Here is a 19,025-nt window from a genome sequence, read left to right as displayed (position 1 = left end):
CTTTGCTGGAATTCGCTCTGTAGACCAGGTTGACCTCAAACTCACACACAGATCTGCCCGCCTCTGTCTCCCAAGTGCTGGATTAAAGGTATATGCCACCACCGCCCAGCACCTTCTTTATATTTTTAATTACGTGTATATATGTGTCTGTGTGGCAAGGCACAGGTGCTGGAGGAGATCAGAGGCATTTGATCCCTCTGGAACCAGAGATGTAGGAACTTATAACCTACCCCATATGGATACTAGGAATCAAACTCAGATCCTCTGCAAGAGCTCTTAACTAGCCCCCAATAATATATCTTCTTAAATATATAACAAGACCTTTGTGTTAGCATTATTTTTCAAAGATATGTTTGTATTATTTTCATTTCCATTTATACAAAGAAAACAGGAAACAATACTTTGTACAAGGTCAGAATATATTTCCTTTTCTTCTCATATTTACTTGTCTTTTTTTTTTTTTTTAAATACTATTGTGGTTGTCTGAATAAGAATGGCCCCCATAGGCCCATAATTTGAACACTTAGTCACCAGGGAGTGGCACAATTTGAAAGCATTAGAGGATTAAGATGAGTGGCCTTGTTGGTGAAGGAAATGTGTCTCTAGGAATGGGCTTTGAGGTTATAAAGCCCAAAGTCAGTCAGTCTCTCTCTCTCTCTCTCTCTCTCTCTCTCTCTCTCTCTCTCTCTGCACCTATGGTTCAAGATGTAGTTCTCAGCTACTGCTCCAGTGCCCGTCTGCATGCCATCTTGCTTCCTGTGACGATAATGGACTAAACCTCTGAAATTATAAGCAAGCTCCCAATTAAATGCTTTCTCTTATAATAGTTGCCTTGGTCATGGTGACTCTTCACAGCAACCGAACAATGACTAAGACAACTATTCTCGGTCTAGTGGGATCTTTAATCCCAGCACTTGGAAGGCAAGTGGATCTCTGTAGTTAAAGGCTAGCCTTGAGTATATAGCAAGTTTTAGACCAGCCAGAACTACATAGTGAATCTCTCTCTCTCTCTCTCTCTCTCTCTCTCTCTCTCTCTCTCTCTCTCTCTCTCTCTCTCTCTCTCACACACACACACACTCAAAACCACAACAATTTGCCTCTTCTTTCTCTACCCTGTTCTAGGTTCATCTCTACTCAGCTTCCCATGTTGAGCTACATACTTGCCTGCTCCATTACATTCAAGAAGTGGGTTTCACTTACTAAGGGCATCTGTCTGGTGCTAGTCTATATGTACTTACTAGGTTCACTTATTAATTACTGTAACACTCCTTCCCTTTTTTCAGATGAGATTGTGACTCAAAGAAATGAAGTAATCTACTTAAAATCATAGCAGGTGACTGTAAGATCAGCATCTGAACTGAAGCTGTGTGCCATTAAAGAGAAGTATTGCTTCTTAGCCACAAGCTTTAAAAAGAGACCATCTACTGAAGGCCTACTGTGTTGTACTACAATCTACATACTATAGCTCTCAATCCTCTTAACCAAAATGGCAGCTGTTACTGTCACTGTTTTTTTTTTTTGGTTTTTCAAGACAGGGTTTCTCTGTGGCTTTGGAGGCTGTCTTGGAACTAGCTCTTGTAGACCAGAAATCCACCTGCCTCTGCCTCCGAGTGCTGGGACTAAAGGCATATGCCACCACTGCCCGGCTTACTGTCACTTTATAAAGACCAAAGCTCAGGAAGTAAGTAGCATGCTTGAAGTCCCAGAGTCAGGAAAAGCCAGATCAGAACTGGGTTCAGACTCAACTTTCCAAAAGATTATAAATTTACCTCACAGCTTTCTGGGTTTCATGTAACTTTTCTCCTCTAACACAGTACAAGGTTTTTAAGAACAAGGACCAGCAAACTGTCCTCTGACCTCCACACCTGGGTCATGGAATGCTTGTGTCCACATGTGCATATATGTGGGCACTACTCTTAACTATTTTCAGCATTCATGGAAGTAACGAACAACAGAACAGAATGCATTAAAAATGGGTCCCGGGTTCTTTTTTTTTTTTAATAAACAACTCACATACTTTCCCAAGGTAACTATCATTTGACTGCTACAGCCATGGCTCAGTTTTGCCTACTCTTAAACTTCATACAAATGGAACACAAAGCATACACCTTTGTGTCTGGTTTCCTCTTATCAACTGTCTATGGGCTTCACTCATGTTTCCATGCGAATAAAGCAGTTTTTTCTTTATTGCTGTGATTCCTCTATCTTTACAGAAGGAGGTTAACCTTCAAAAGAGGTTATGCTTACCTTTCATCCTGTTCTGTTGTTTCCCAAGAGACAAGCGTCCTCTATTAGGATTCACCATGTAGTTTATGAGCTTGCATGGCTGGAACATCAACCACCATCTTCTAATGCTACATTCCCAAAGACCACACAGCATTTTAGATTTGCTCAGTGCTAAGGCTACTGAAGGCAACTTTAGGACTCTGTTGCCATGAGGATACTACCACTGGTAACTAAAGTAGAAACCATGATTTGTATGTTCAAATGTTGTGTAAGTACCGTTCACTAACCAACTGTGCCACTGGAGCACCCGCTGTGTGTTCTGCTAACATACATGTATGTATACGTATCAGTGAAATTGTTCTGGTCAACTCCCAAGTTATCCAAAGGTGGTGAATCCACCAAGCTCTGGCCAAATAAAACAGAGTGAAAGATTAAGACAAATAAGTGAACTTCAGGTTACTTCTAAACATATTTTAAAGACAAGTAAGAACATTTTCCTCTCTAAGGTGCACTGTGCCTTATAGTATATTGTGCCTCCTTATCTGAATATCTGAAGTAAAAAGTATTAAATTACTACCTCCTCCCCAAAGCTGCACCTGAAGCAACACACACACACACACACACACACACACACACACACACACACACCCCACAAAAAGCATCAGAAGAAATCTGTCAAAACAGCTGAGCAGGTAAGCCTGAGGACCTGAGTTTTATTTTCAGAACCCACATAAAGGTGGAAGGAAATCAATCTCTCAAAGCTGTCCCCTCTGGCCTCCTTATGTACACCCACAAACACATCATACACACAAGCACTAATAAAATAATACTAATAAAGTTTTTTAAACCTTTTAAAAAGAAGTCTGCATTTATGTTATCAAACTGAATTCCCTAGTAAGTCCCTTTGCCAGACGACAGCTACTCAGTTGTCTACCCCTTATAAATCTAAAGCTTTTAATCAAACATACATGATAGGACTGAGAGCTCTTCCTTTTAGATTCTAGAAAATGTTTTCAACTTAAGACACATAGTTTTGCAAGCCAGGAGTAGCATACACCTTAAGTCCCAGCACGGGGAGGCAGAAGCAGGCCAATTTCTGAGTTTGAGGCCAGTCTGGTCTACACAGTGAGTCCTAGGACAGCCAGAGCTACAAAGTGAGAGAGAGACTGTCTCAAAAAACAAACAAACAAAAACACATGGAGTTTTACTATTTAGTTGTTTATAACAGCTATAAATACCCAAAGTCATCCACCCCTGAGCCCATCTGTACCAATGTGGAGGGGACATCTGGCCCCAGTCAAGTAACAACAAATAATTTTAAGGGATCCTATGAAGTATCACCTCTAAGGTTCATAAGATTGTTTTGAAATAACACTATTTCCAAAGGTACAAAAATGACAGTTAATGCTGAATACCCAACTCTGCTCTCTGGTGGACAAAGCAGGAGTGTCACCTGACATTCACGACACAGAAGATGCACAACAGCACAACCATGTTCCTCAGAATATAATTACATATTAGAATCCACCATTAAGCAATCAGGGGAAGGCACTGGTGAGTTTGGAATTCTCTCTCTCATTCCAGCACCACTGCTCCTCCCCTTATTTTCTCCATGGGATATTACACTTTTTATATATTTTATTTGTCTCTGCCTACTAGAAAGTAAACTACACAGAGGAAGGAATTCCTACCTGATTTGTTCACTGCTAAATTCCCAATGCCTAGAACAGTGTGATGCACTGTAATTTGCTATCTGTGCCTTTTAATTGTGATTTCAAAGCAAACAGTATAGAACCCAACCTGATTTAAAAAACAAAACAAGAACCCACAAAAAACTACCACAGTCAAGGGAATGAGCATAAGCAATGTCGGCTTTCCAAACCACTGGAAAGCTAAAGGCTTTCAGCAGAGACACCTGGACCCGATTCTACTCTCCCAACCCCCAAGCAAATAATTATGAGGTCTTGTTGACTTTTATTTTTTAAAAAAAGAAGCCAATGCTTTCAAGTTATTTTTCTCAGTAATAAGTTACTGGAAAAATTCTGCCCTGCCTCTGACCCGCTAAGACCCTTCTCCCTCTCCCCTCTGACCCACTGAGACCCTTCTCCCTCTCCCCTCTCCCTCGCATCTTTGGAAGAAGGCAGTCAAGAGAAGCCATGCTGAACATGGCTACATGTGCCTCTTAAGTCCATCTGGCTTTTAATTCTTGATTAATTTAATTGCCAATTAAGTTGGAAATTTAAAGTACTCTTACTTTGGGAATTCGTAATCTTTGTCCATCAATATACAACCCTTCAGAAATGCTGAAGTCTGTATAAGAAAGATTTATTTCCTATCTCTAATTAAATACATCCTCAAAGGGGGTTCAAGAGTTGGCTCAACAGTTAAGAGGACCCAGAGGACCTTCCAGAGGACCCAGATTCAATTCCCAGCACCCACATGGCAGCTCATAACCATCTGTAACTCTAGTTCCAGGAGGTCAGACACCCTCACACAAACATACATGCAGGCAAAACACTAATGCACATATATAAAAATAAATTATAAAATAATCCATCTTCTAAGAAGTCAGAGTCTAAGTTTCAAGTCTAATTTTAATTTTTTTTTCGTTTTACATACCAACCCCAGTTCTCCCTCCCTCCCCTTTGAGTTTTACTTTGTAAAAAACAAACAAACAACAAAAAAAACCCTATTTTAATTGGCTTCTAAAACTATTTTCCCCTAGCAGAGTTTTACTTTCACTGACTTGTCAGTGACATAGCAAATGGTACAAACAGCATAAGGAAAGAAGAAAAAAGGCACAAAATGCATGGGATTCAGAACAAAAGGAACGCCCACCCGGCTTCAATTTAAAGACAAACAAATTGGACAGAGTCAATTCTCATGCACATGGCTGCATCTGGAAGATAGAGAAGTCGGACAGGTGAGAGAGAAAGGATGTACTGGGGAAGGCCATCATAAATATCCACAAGGTGAGAAATAGAGAACTTAAAGCCAGCCAGGGTAGACAAGGAATGAATGAAAGGTTAGATGGAGACAGTAGTTCGGAGAAAACTGGTAAATCTGAAGATGCCAGAGGTTGGAACGATGTAGAGGTGGCACAATCTTAGAAGCAATGGTTGTTAAAAAAATTTAAAAAATCTAAATCATGGTAAAACTTAAGTTACTTCCATTGTTATAAAGTACAAAGCTACAATGCTGTTTTGTTTTGAGATACTGTCTCACTATCTAGTCTAGAGTAGCTCCAATTTGCAATCCTCCTGCTCAGCTTCCCCAGTGGGGAGATTACAGATATGTGTCACAGTGTCCAGCTTGCTACAATGTTCTTAAGAAATCAATTACCTGAACTCCCTACTTTTACAGATGGAGAAACTAGGTTTAAAGGTAAAATGAACCACTCATCAGCCTGGCCACAAACATCTTCATAAAAGCGGTGAACTTTGAAGGCAGTTCAGGAGTTCAATGAACTAACTATTGGAGAGTTACATAATGGACCTTTGTGACTAAGTTACACAGAGAGAGGGGACAGGAGGGAAGCACTCTCTACTACTTCCTGATGGATACTATGGAAGAAGATGCTAAAGACAAAAACCACTACTTAAGTAAAGTGAGCAGATACACCTGGAGGCATCAAATCTATCTCCTCTGATCAGAGGAAAGGCATGTAACGTGCATGCTGGTATATACAAGGTATATGCTGCTCTGAGATGCTAAGAGAACTCACTCCCAGGGCAACCAACAGTGTTCTTGAGATCGCCTCTAGAGTGGTGTGTGGATTAAAGAAATAGAAATGCAGACTTTCCCACCCCACTACAGACCCACTCAATCTGTATTCTCTGCACTGCTTTACATAATGTAAGTACTTCATTAGACCATATCTATCCCTCCCTCCTCTCAAATCTTCTCAGTTATTATTTCTCTCCTTTATTCTTTCCCACAGTTTCCCTACTCCTGATTTAACTGATAAAAATCTTTCCCTCATATCTATAATCTTCCCTCAAGACACCATGACATCACCAAGATATTTCCCCTTCCCTGCCTTCCACAGAGCTCACTGGCAAGTCCTGACAGCATCCCTTCTAGACAAACCCAGAGATGTCTCGAGTCTCACTCTCCTGGCCTTGCCAAAACTGCTGTAATCTCTAACCTGTGTGGTTACAATTTAACTTTCCATCTAGTTTCTCTATTTCTACAATCCGTTCTCAAAATACCCAGAGTAAAGGTGTGTCTATTCCTGTCTGTCCAAACACACACACACACACTCACTCTCCACCCCCCCCCTTCCTTGAAACAAGGTTTTATGTAGCCATACTGGTCTTAATCTTGTGATTCTCCTGCCTCAGCCTCAGCCTTCCAAGCACTACAATTACAAGTGTGTGCCACTATATACAGGTTCAGAGCAGGAAAAAAAAAATTTAGCTTAAACCCTCTACAAGCTACCTTACTTAGAATAAGATGCAAGCTTTTCACCACAGCTCTGGGTCCTGTGTTAGCCCAGTTCCCATTTCCTCTGCAATCTGTCCCACTCAACCCAACCTTCACTTCCCAGGCTCAAGCCATTGTGCCTTTTTTCTATTTATTAGTCAGGAACACCAGTTTCTTCCATCATGGGGCATTTGTCCTTGCTGTCCCCTGCCTGGCTCACTCTTAGTACTCTTAGCTCAGCTCAGATTTGACCTCAGGAAGACCTAGCCAAACAGGTAAAATATGAATCCTGGTTAAGAGTGCATGCTGCACTTGCAGAGGGTCTGACTGAGATGATTCCCACCACCCATATCCAATGGCTTATACTCACCTTATACCCACTGTATCTCATCTGACACACTCTTCTGATGTCCTCAGACACCACACACACACACACACACACACACACACACACACACACACACACACACACACACACACACACACACTGTGGTGTTTTTAATAGTGAATTTTAGGATTTGAAGAGGTGATTCAATGGTTAAAAGCACTTGCTGCTCTTGTGGAAGACCCAACCATTTTTAACTCCTGTTTTAGGGGATTCAATAGCCTCTTCTGACCCCTGCAGGTTCCTGCACACACATGGTACACAAACATACACTCAGACACATACACACAAAATTATATATATATACACACACACACACAATTTTTAGGATATTAATATAGTTCATAAAATCTCAGCCTCACCCAAAATCATATATGAGATAATATTGTTACCTATCAGACTGACCCAAATCTAATTGTCACTAATAATGGGAAAAGACATTAGCATAATGCCCAGATAATTTGGAATGTATTATCAGACCCTCCCACTTCCCCTCCTCTGAATACTCAAGACCTTTGAATGTTAGGCAAATACTGTATCACTAAGCTATCTCCTTAGCTCAATGCTTCATTTTAAGGCTTATTTATTTATTTATTTGATTTTTTTGAGACAGGGTTTCTCTATGTACCCCTGGCTGTCCTGGAGCTTGCTCTGTAGACCAAATTGGCCTCCATCCCAGAGGTCCACCTGCCTCTAGGATTAAAGGTATGTGCCACCACCACTTGACAGGCTTATTTTCATTTTATGTGCATGAGTGCTTGCCTACATGTTGCCTGGTGTCCAGAGGCTGAAGGAGGGTGTAGGATCCCCTGGAACTGTAATTACAGATGGTTATGACAAATCATGTGGGTGTTGGGAACAGAATTAGGGTCCTCTGAAAAAGCAGTCAGTGCTCTTAACCATTGAGCCAGCTCTCCAGACCTATTAATAGTGTTTTTAAGAATCCCAGTTATATAATTTCCTAAGCTGTCAAAATTACTTCCTGCCCCTTTTCATGGCCCTGACAACTATCAGTTTTGGTCTTTGCTTCAGGATTTATTTTTAATAGAGCATGTTTTGGAAGAGAATACATTAATAATCCTAAAGGGATCCGGAGGCTTCAAGAATGAGCACATGGGGAACACCTGTAATTGAAGTGGCTACAGGATTCCAAAAAGATCTGCTGAGTCTATCACGTCCACAAACCACCTACACTCCTCTCTGAAAGAATGCCTTTGGCATAAACAAGTTCCATTCAACTACCTTGGCTTCATGGTTACTCACTGAAGTCATCATTGAGACTTGCCCATAAGGCTAGGTAAATCATAGGCACTAATTTGTGGCTTTAAGTGAAGCTAGACTCTTCATTACAAGAGTCAGGTTCAATAATGAGGAGTTATTTGGAAGATTGTAAAAATGTAAAAACCTACCACACAGATTCTGTAGTGAACAGATGAAGTAAGTCATTAAGTAAACAATCCTACAAAGTATTATCTTTGGATTTCAAGGTAGGGGTAGAAGAATTGAAAACAAAACAAAACAAAACAAAACATGTAAAAAAATGTATGCCTATAATTCTGTATCATTTACTGTCCTCTACTAATCCTATGGTTAGGACATAAATCTTAAGACACATTATTAATCCAAGGATCACTAAAGCAAACACCATAGACTAAAATGATGCTTACGATCTGTAAGAGGTAGGTAATCTCTGGGGGCCGGAGAGATGGCTCGGGCAGTTAAGAGCATTTATTCTTGCAGAGGACCCAGCCACCCACAAGGCAGCACACCACTGTCCGTAACTCTAGTTTCAGGGAATCTGATGTCTTTCTGGCCTCTGTGGGCACGGCACTGCACTTCCACATATGCCGGCAAAACACTCAGAAGTAAAAATAAATCCTAGAAGGCAGGGTGGTGAAGGCACAAGCCTTTAATCCCAGCACTTAGGAGGCAGAGGCCAGCCTGGTCTACAAGAGTGAGTTCTTGAAAAAAAAAAAAAAGTAGTAGTAGTACTATCTGAACCTTTTCATTAACCAGTAGCACACAATCTTTTAAAAAAGTTATTATATTCACTTATTTATGCATGCATGTGTGAAAATCAGAGGATAACTAGCAGAAACCCATCATTCCCTTTCACCATTGGGTCCCAAAGATTGAATTTAGGTCATCAAGCTTGGAGGCACTAGGTCAGACCTGCTGAGTCACTTGCTGGCCCTGACTGTACAGTCTTCAACCCCAATCTAATCACAAGTTAAGGCATACTGTCAGTAGAGAAGGCCTCAGCAAGAAACACCATTCCAAATGGGAAGAGAGGTCAACAAATGTTTACTGAGTGTTTGCTATATGCAGGGTACTAGAACCTGGCATTCTGACATTGAATTCCTTAACTGACCTCCTTCCTATCCCTGACTCCCCACCATTCCAACAAGGGAAGTATTTTAAATCCCAAACTGAGTCTCAGGTTAGTGAGCAGATCACAGGATATAGGTAACAAAGTTCAAATTTAAATGCATGATACATCTAACTCTAGAGTCTCTTTCCTCTGTACTAAGAGACTGTTCTTCAACAGAACATTTAAGAAAATTGAATATGGGGCTAGAGAGATAGCTCAGTGATTAAGAGCATTCCAGAGGACTGAATATAATTTAAATGCAGTTAGCAAATAAACACTGTACATTCATCTATTCAAGTATGTAAAAAACAGCCACCATGTCAAAAACTGGGTATGTAACTCATGAACAAATCAAGACTTGAAGTAGTAAGGAACTTGTCCCAGGCCATGCAGCCAAGCAGGAAAGGCCATTGATCTGACTCTGAAGACTGCTGCGCTATTTCCCTTAAACATTCATGTTTTCCACAGAAGTGACAAAATGTGAAGTCACTCCACTCCCGTCTAAATATGATCTCACCAAATGTGCCCACGGGCTAGCGAAGGTAGTATCTGTTCTTTACTCAGAGAATTTTGGCTTCATATCTACTAGTATTGAATATGAATATGGTTAATACAGACTCTTATCTGCCTGGATAATAAGTACCTATTTGCCAACTTTTCATTTTTCTAAGTGTTTTATACACATTCCTTTTAATAGATACAATCATTGACAGCTCCTCATTACACATCTAGCATAGTTTATTATCATTATTCATGGTTTTTCTTTTTTCCAAAAGACTAAACTTGTAAAGCCATGGATATAGCTCAGGTAGAGCACACAAGAGTCCCTGAGTTTCATTTTCAGTGCTGGGAGAGGGAGAATAGGAGGGTATACCACACAAAAACTGAGCTCTTTGATGATAGCTGAAACTTGTGTTCTCATCTTTATTCCCTTAATCCCAAACTCACAGTAAGTATTATTTATAAAATGCATAAAAATGGTTTTTATATAGAACCTAAACTAGGAATTAGGAAAGCACAGTATAACTCCTCAAAATACAAGCAAGTGTAAATCTCTTTTTTTCAGCTTTAAAATTAGTAGTTTTTGTTGTTTTGTTGAAATAGGGTATCCTGTAGCCAAGGTCATACAGCCAAGGCTGACCTTAAACTCTTGATCCTTTTGTCTCCATCTCTTAAGTGAAAAATAGGTAGCTTTCATTCAATTAAATATTCACTGCAGTGACTGTATACCATAATCAGCTTAGCAGGATATCCTGAGAGCTTTTTAAAAGAGCCACAAAAAGTCCAAAGATCCTTATTACCTCCTCCATCATGGCATCTTGTGTAGCTGAGATCTCCCCTTTGGTTGCTCCACTGTGTACCAGGTTCCGTAGCCGTATACAGAATTCTCTCATCTATGACAGAAACTTATTCAGCATTCCAGTAGTTACATAAGCTCTTAATAAGCCTAACAGATCACCACTAGCTATGCTTGGAAGTATAATACAGCTGAACCCTGGGCAAAGTTTATAAAAACAAATGATTTTCCCCAACTGGTCCATTTAAACAGGTAGTGAAAAATACTTTCAATAAGGACACAGATGTGGCTATTCCCAAAGAATACTGCATAAAACTGATCTTTTTCTGCAACTGACAGCCCCTATCCCCTACCCTACCTCCCATGCATGGGAGAACGTCTGGTTCTTTTACCCACCACCCTTAGAAAAGCAGGAGACAGATCATGGAAGCACTAAGCACTCTTACACGTTCTCATTTAGAATTCTATTTGCTGTCCACTTTACCTTCTCTGCCAGTCACTGTGACCATGGCTACATCAACCTCTAACATGGCTTTCTGTTTTCTTCAATTTTGGGAGAAGCCCAACATTAAAGAGATTCTGAAACTCAACTGCAGTGCTAAAGCAACTTGTTTTCTATCAAAACAAAATCCAATGCTAAGGTTTATGATCTTTTAGTCTTTGGATAAGAGACCCTAGAGTTCTCTGAGTAGGAAACAGTCTACATCTAATACTGGGGAAATATCTATCCATATTTTTAAATGCACTCTTTTCCCTGGAGTTAACATCTAATTTCAGCCTTGTAGATATGGGCGGCAGATTTTGGAAACTTCCAGTTTTCAAAAAAGGGATCTGTCAAGCAGAGCACCACCGCACAGGGCTTATAATCATCCTTGGGAAATGTGGAGGAGAAATGATTCATTAGGGTAACTTAAGCCATAAAAACAGCTCAGTGACTACATCAAATCCTAGTGGGTGGTTAAACCTCACTGATGTGGTCTGGGTAAGCCAAAGAACAAAGCACACTTCTGAAGGAAGTCTTACAAATTGCTCTGCTTGCTTCTGCTAGTACATGAAGCAGTCTCAGCATACCTCTACTAAAAGAAAGTGAGCAGCACAGAAACGTGTGTGTTCGAGACTCATGTTAACTGAACCCAGGACCTTTTTTCCCTTTAATACATATAACACTAAAATCAACAGAAACAAGACACAATAATCTTAATGATTTCTTGAGGTTAGCATGTAGCTACAGTGCTGATAGAACTTGACATCAATAGTTATCTTGTCTCTTTAAAAGTTTTAAAGTCAAGTGCATTAACCCAGTTCATCCTACTCATATTCCGTACCTTGTGATTCAGAATATCATTCATTCTTCTGCTTGCCTCTGTCGTATGAGATTCAGGGAAGCATTTCTTAGGGACAACACCATATTTTTCTAAAAGACAACAAATTTTAGTGTTCAATAAAGTGAAAATAAATTCTAGTATTAAAAATCTTATTGAAATTATTGGTTCCTTTAAAATATGCTGTATTAATAAATAGGGGTGGGGTTTTGTTTACTTGTTTGAGAAAGGGTTTCCTGTAGTCTATGCTGTGTCTAAGAATAACCCTAATCTTTTGTCTTTCTGCCTCGACCTCCCGAGTATTAAGATTATGGGCAAATACCGGGCACATATCACTAGACCTGGTTTATTTGGTGCTGAGGATTGAACCCAGAGCTTTGTGCATGCCAGGCAGAACTCTACCCATTGGACCTCATACCCAGATCTTACCAGTCTTGTTGTATTGTTTGTTTCTAAGAACTGAATGGAGGGCCTCCAGCACACTGACAAAGTGCTATACCTCCAATCCCTTAAACAGACTTTTAACATGTACAGTTATCTACCTTTAAGTTAATTCTGATATTTCTACCTATCATACTTTTTTATAAAATGCAGGGTTTTGTTTGCTTTGTCTGCTGGTTTGTTGAGCTCTGCATTACTAGGGATCAAACCCAAGGCCATGTGCATGGCAGACAAGCACTCTACCACTGATCTATACCACCAAACCAATTTTCTTTTCCTTTCAAATTTATTTTATGAGTATTTTGTCTGCATTTATGTATGTGTACCATGTGTGTACCTGAGGCCAGAAGAGTGTCTGGAGTTACAGATGGTTGTAACCTACTTAGGAACTTAACCTGGGTCTTCTGTAACAGGGGTAAGTCCTCTTAGCTGCTTACCCATCTCTTTAGTCCTATTAATATGCTTCTTGATTCCCCAATGCTTTCTTTTAAAATTATTTTAGTGTGTATGGATGTTTTGCCTGCATGTATGACTGTGCACCATGTAAAAGAAGAAGAAAATTTTAATACACTAGAACTGGAGTTACAGATGGTCATGGGACACGTGTAGGTTCTCGAAATTGAACCTGGGTCCTCTGAAAGAGTAACCGGTGCTCTTTAGTCACTGAGCCATCTCTCCAGACCCTCAGTGATTTTTTTTATGGGAAGTTACTACTAATTAATTCTTCTCCCAGACAAGCCTTCATGGTATCTATTTCTCATTAGTTAAAGAAAGGGACTTCACAGCCAGAATGAGAAGGAAAGGTTTGCAGAGCAACTACGCAGCCCTCGTGGAAGCTAGTTCCACTGTGTACATAACCACCAAAGAAATGACCTATTCCTAACTGCAGAGCTTGCAATTCCATTAGAGACAAGCTCTTACCAACAATATTGACAAGCATATCCCATTGTCCACCATCATTTGTAGGGTTCATAAGCAAATACTGCACCAGCCTCCCATCTTCAGGCTCTTTTTTCTGGGCTGTGTCCACAAAAGCATTCAAGAAGAAATAACAGCGTTCAACCTAAAGTAAGACAAGATAAATAAAATTAAAGGCAAAGGGAGGCAATCAGGTCACTGGCATGCATGATCAGCAGAATGGGAGTCCTGGGACAACTAAGAATCCAATATTTAAGTTTTTTAAAACTGAAGCTGGTAATTAAATATCAGTATTTGGCTTCAAAAAAAATATCAGGTCTTTTCTTATACTTGCAAATACATTTCAACATATGTATCCATGTACTGCACATACATTATAATGTTTAAATAAATCCTATTTTAGAGTCTTTAATCACTAAACATCTAATGGAGTTACATTTTAAAGAGTTTTAAATGAAATAAAAATATTTACTGCTTTTTGCCGCCCCCCAGAAAGGTGCTACCAAAAGAAACTGTTTGCTTAAAAGACCAAATGGCCTAAATAAAGACGCTAGAAAGGGAAATTGCTGAAAATATAGTTTTAAATTTTAAATAAAGAAAACACAAGCAGTGGGTCAACAGAGTTGTTATTTCCTCAGAGAACACAGTCACCTACCAAACAGAAAGCAGCTGTAGGGCTAGAGTTCAGGGTTAGAGCCTTGTCAACAACACGCCAAAAGCCCTGCTCTGACCCTAGCACCAGAAAAGGAAAAGAAGGAAATGTACTTCTGCCTTTGAGAAGATAGACTTCTGATACTTGGGAAATCAGAACAGTAGCACATCTATAATAAAAAGATACACTGTAACAAGAAAAGCAAAATAATACAAAAGCCTCCCCTAACTAGGCTGCTATCAAAACAAAAGGAATCATGCAAGGTCAGTGCCCTACCTTGTCCCAAAAAAACAGGTAAGATTGACTAAACTCAAATTCTTCAATATTAAATTTTTTCATGAATGGAAGTCTCATAACATTCAAACAAGAAAATATCCAGCATCGTCCTAAAATGAGAAAGCAAACCATGAAGTTATGACTGTTTATAGAATACAATGCCCCAACTGTATTTCCTAACACCAAATCCATTAAGACCTGGACTAAATAAATTAAGACTAAATAAGAAATAACAAATATTAAATTTATTTGTTTTTGACAGTCTCATATAGCCCACTATATACAGCCAGGATGGTCTTGAATGCCTGATCTCCTGCTTCATGTCTAGGAATTTAGGCATGCGTCACCATACTTGGTTTTATGTGGTACTAAGAACTGAACCCAGGACTTTGTATATGCCAAGAACAGAAATATTAAAACCAAAGCAAAACGAAAGACATGTGACATGTATTGTTACTACTATACAATATACACAAACAAATAGACACACACACAGAAGCTTAACATTCTCTCTCTCTCTCTCTCTCTCTCTCTCTCTCTCTAATAAAAACCCAACCAGAACCTTTTAGGTTGGTCATGGTGGCTCATACCTATAACCCTAGTATTAGGACACTGAAGCAAGACTACTGCTATGAGTTCAAGGTCAGTCTAAATAATATAGTGAGTTCTAGGATAACCTAGAAATTCTAAGAAAAAAAATGAACAGAGATCATGAATAAATTACATGATACCCAAAAAGGACAAAGAAGGTAAAGAAACTTTTGCTTTTTAAGTTCTTCATAAGCCATTAGTGAAGTGGGAAAACATAATTTTTCTTCTTGATAATGCACAAATTGGCAAGGACCTGGAAAAAATAAACATTCCACTTCTTAACAGAGAACCAAGGAAACACAAATTACCTGAGAATGATTTGGGAGTAAAAACCCTAATTTGAAATGAACAAAAACCTTAATTTGGAATGAACAAAAACCTTAATTTGGTATGAACAAAAACCTTAATTTGAAATGAACAAAAACCTTCATTTGGAATGGACAAGAAACCTTCATTTGGAATGGACAGCGCATCCCTCCGTGAGTGCTAAATCTAACAAAAAGCACTTGCCTATTTTCTCAAAAAAATGAGTTTTTAAAGAACATATTTGACTAACTGGGCTATATAAATATTTAAACACAAAAGTTTGGTAGGGCTTAAGCAAGAGGATCACTTCAGCTCAAGAGTTAAACATATATATAATTTAAAATTTGAGACATGAATGAAACAACAAAATATTTTCCTCTTTAATCATGTTAACACAGTAAAGTTACTTAGAAGCACTATTGTTCCACGATGGAGGTGTTGCTCATTTGGGAGAATGCAATAAACCCTGGACTCATCCTCAGCATCACATAAATTAGATATGGTAGTACATGCCTGCAATCATAACCCAACACATGGGAGGTGGAGGCAAGAGGACAAGAGGTTCAAGGTCATTGTTAGCTACAAAGGAGGGTTATTCTTCTACTCTATTTTCACAGCTTCACACTCTTTATATGCACCTGGCCATCAGTATCCACATTTCCTTCCTTCCTTCCTTCCTTCCTTCCTTCCTTCCTTCTTAAAGGTTTATTTATGTATACAGTGTTCTGCCTGGATGTATGCCTGCATGCCAGAAGAGGCGCCAGATCTCATTGTGGATGGTTGTGAACCAACTTGCGGGTGCTGGACCTCTGGAAGAGCAGCCAGTGCTCTTAGCCGCTGAGCCATCTCTCCAGCCCCAGTAGTCACATTTTCAACCACAACACACCATCATTCTCCCATTTAGTATGTTTCTGACATAACGATGTTCTAAACGTATACATAAGACTTTATGACAAGCATTAACAACATAATCATGTTTTCATTTACCCTTGTAAAGGCATAACCAGAGCCTCTGTAGTTCACCACTTTCTATACCAATGTGAGTTTTTAAAGGTCTATTTCCAATGACACTCAACATTTCTATGTGAGGTCATGTTCAGAACGTTCAAATATTTTGCCTCACAGAAACGGATAGAATCTAGTATCTGTAAGCATCCCAAAATAGTGTGGACTAGGGAAACTTCGGACTGATGCCTTTACCAAAACATGACTCTACTGCAAGATAAACTCAGGGTCTCTATTCTGAAAGCCTTTGTGAGCCTTGAGTAAAGATGCTCTTCTGGAGGAAAATTCAGGGGAAATTTCCAACATATTTGGATAGAATGTCTTATGAAAAATGAAAAGGTTTATAAAAGGCACATATAAAAATTCTTAAAGTATGACCTAATATTAAAAACATCCATACAGAGAATAAAGACGAGGGGTAAACAACTATTCTACTGGTATGTGGACGATTTTCTACACTGAACAAGAATGATTTTGTTACAAAGAAAAAAACTTAAACTATGTTTCTGAATAGTGTTGTCTTTATTTTAGGGTTATCTGTATATAATCTCTCTCCTGCTCACTGTTTCTAGTTCTGCTACTTCTGAGTGAACTGTTAAGATAAAAACATCACAAGAACAAATTACATTGCTCATACACTATTAGTATTTATAATGGATTAAAGAGATACACCATATAAGACCTATCTAGCCTGTTCCAGATTAACATTTCCAAGGTTACCCTAGGAGACCATTTAATAGAACACATAGGGCTATTGTGATATGTTAGCTAGATAGACTAACAGATCACACCATCACAAACACTTCTGAACGAAGGGCCTGGGAATGCTAGATAAGCACTTTCTACTACATGAAAAGATTTTTGCAAGGCCATACTTTTTGTCCTTTAAGATTTAAAAATCTTATAAGATATAATTTACATACAGCAAAACACTGCCCATGTTGAATATATTCTTTGAGTTTTGAATTCCTCTAAGTAGCAATAATGTGTTTTCTGTAAGTACACACAGACTTGGAGTAGTTTCAAAACAATGAAAACTAATGGAAGGTGCCTTTAGCTCAATTTTGCTCTGAGAATATTTCTCCTATTTGGATTCCTGGATAAGCAATCTCTCAGTGTAGATGTATTTCTAACAGTGGTTACTGGACAGCGGGCAGGAAAAGAAGAATTCTCACCTAGCAAGGAATGAGAACTCAAGAATACTACAAAGTAGCCTACTGATGGGAACTGACCTACCAGCACAGTAACTCCAGCTGCAACCATGGAGCATATTTTAAAATAACAGTAAATGACATTTTGTTGTAATCACATTAAGGTTTTTTGTTTGTTTGTTTGTTTTGGTTTTTTTTGAGACAGGGTTTCTCTGTGTAGCTTTGGAGCCTATCAGCACAATTTTGGGAAGTCTTCCTGGGCATGGATGTTTTTGTATGGACTGTTTGTGACCAAGGGCATAGCTCGTCTTTGCTTTAGGTTTATCTGCAACCTCTCCCCTGTAACTGTTTAATCTTCTGCTACTTCTAGATGAGCAGTTAAAGACAAAAACTGCATGAGAACAAACCACACATATCCAGCCTCACATAACAGCAAGACAATATGGCGATGTGCATTCAATGACCACCATCCATTTGTCACCTTAGTGTTTTAAACTAAACGCTTGCTAACAAGCAACGTTCTTGGGCCTGCCTTCTCCTGTGCCTCTTCTCTGGTTTGTTACAAGTATTTTCAACGTGTTACAAAGCTGTTCTCTCAAGGCCATTTTTAGGACAACAAAATAGGCTGCTGCCAGTAAAGAAGGCAAGAAGTTGAAGACCTCACCAGAGCTCTTCTGGTTGGTGACCGGTTTGCCTTCCTGAGGTACAACATGCTGGAACACATGCTGAGCACCCTGGACCGTAGCCCTCTTCAGACAGATGTCCAGCAGATCATGGGTGGTCCCGACATTCTGGGCTAGTACGAACTGGGGGTCAGAATTTAGTTTGTGGATCAGAGCAGCTACCTTCTCCGTATTCAGTCCTGCGGAGAAAGCAAACGCCATTATAATTGTACCACCAGCTCCCCCCAAAAGAGGCCGACGGGGGCAGCTTTAGGACAAAGTCACTGTAGATGCGAGATTTAACTTCGCAAGAGCATCCTGCAGTGCTGAAGCCAGAAAGCCCTCCCTGTCCGCTGCCTAGCTGGCCGGACCTAGTTCTCGCACCCAGAGCGCCGGAAAAAGGAAACCCGCTCAATGGTGGCCGAGAGAAACGGGGTCCGCGTAGGGACAAAACTCCCCCTTCGCGTTGCTGAGTCAGCGCCGTCGGGGCTGGCCCCGCCTGGGGGAGGGCCGATAGGGGGCGGCCTCGCTGGCGCTAGGGCAGGCATCGTAGCCCGGGCGCGGCCGGGCCAAGCCACCCACGTTGGCAATCCCAGTCACCAGCATTGCTCACTCTTCATCCCAGCAGCGCCCTCCGCCATCTCTCATCCCCCTCCGTGGTCACAAGGAAGACCTCCCGGGATCTCAAGCTCTCACAGGAAGTAAGCTGAGGGTTCCGTGCTGAGCCCGATTCCCTCACATTCTAACAATGGGGAAACTAACGCCCAAAAGTCTTCTAAGAAGCCAAAAAGAGGCTCCAGGAGGTGAAAAGGAACCCAGGGTCCCAAAATTAGGTATGGGACCTTAGGATGGGTTGGCAGGTCTCAAGAAATCCACCCAAAAGCTTTTCCTGTAAGCACTTAGCTGACCAATCTGTTTATTTTTCAATTGCAACTTGTTGCTTGGATTCTAAAGAGAACGAAGTTCTTGAATTTGAAAGGATTTTGGAACCAATCTC

The 19,025-nt window shown here is 40.0% G+C and overlaps 1 protein-coding gene across 2 annotated transcripts in view; it reads right to left on the bottom strand.

The window, feature by feature from the left end:
• Blmh (bleomycin hydrolase) overlaps nucleotides 1-18,265 on the bottom strand; it is a 40,752-nt gene extending 22,487 nt beyond the window's left edge. Inside the window, exons 1-5 of one of the 2 annotated variants that reach the window (XM_027426690.2) lie at nucleotides 18,031-18,265; nucleotides 14,314-14,423; nucleotides 13,389-13,530; nucleotides 12,030-12,118; nucleotides 10,709-10,801 (exon numbers count right to left, since the gene is read on the bottom strand). In XM_027426690.2, coding sequence (XP_027282491.1) covers nucleotides 10,709-10,801; nucleotides 12,030-12,118; nucleotides 13,389-13,530; nucleotides 14,314-14,423; nucleotides 18,031-18,250 — 654 coding nt within the window. In that variant the 5' untranslated portion in view covers nucleotides 18,251-18,265. The remainder of the gene's footprint in view (nucleotides 1-10,708; nucleotides 10,802-12,029; nucleotides 12,119-13,388; nucleotides 13,531-14,313; nucleotides 14,424-18,030) is intronic. The other variant, XM_035447547.1, reaches the window with a different exon arrangement.
• Between the last annotated feature and the right edge of the window lie 760 nt (nucleotides 18,266-19,025).

The sequence above is a fragment of the Cricetulus griseus genome, chromosome 7 (genome assembly GCF_003668045.3).
Source record: "Cricetulus griseus strain 17A/GY chromosome 7, alternate assembly CriGri-PICRH-1.0, whole genome shotgun sequence".
Lineage (NCBI taxonomy): Eukaryota > Metazoa > Chordata > Mammalia > Rodentia > Cricetidae > Cricetulus > Cricetulus griseus.
This window is presented reverse-complemented; position numbering and strand designations above follow the sequence as displayed.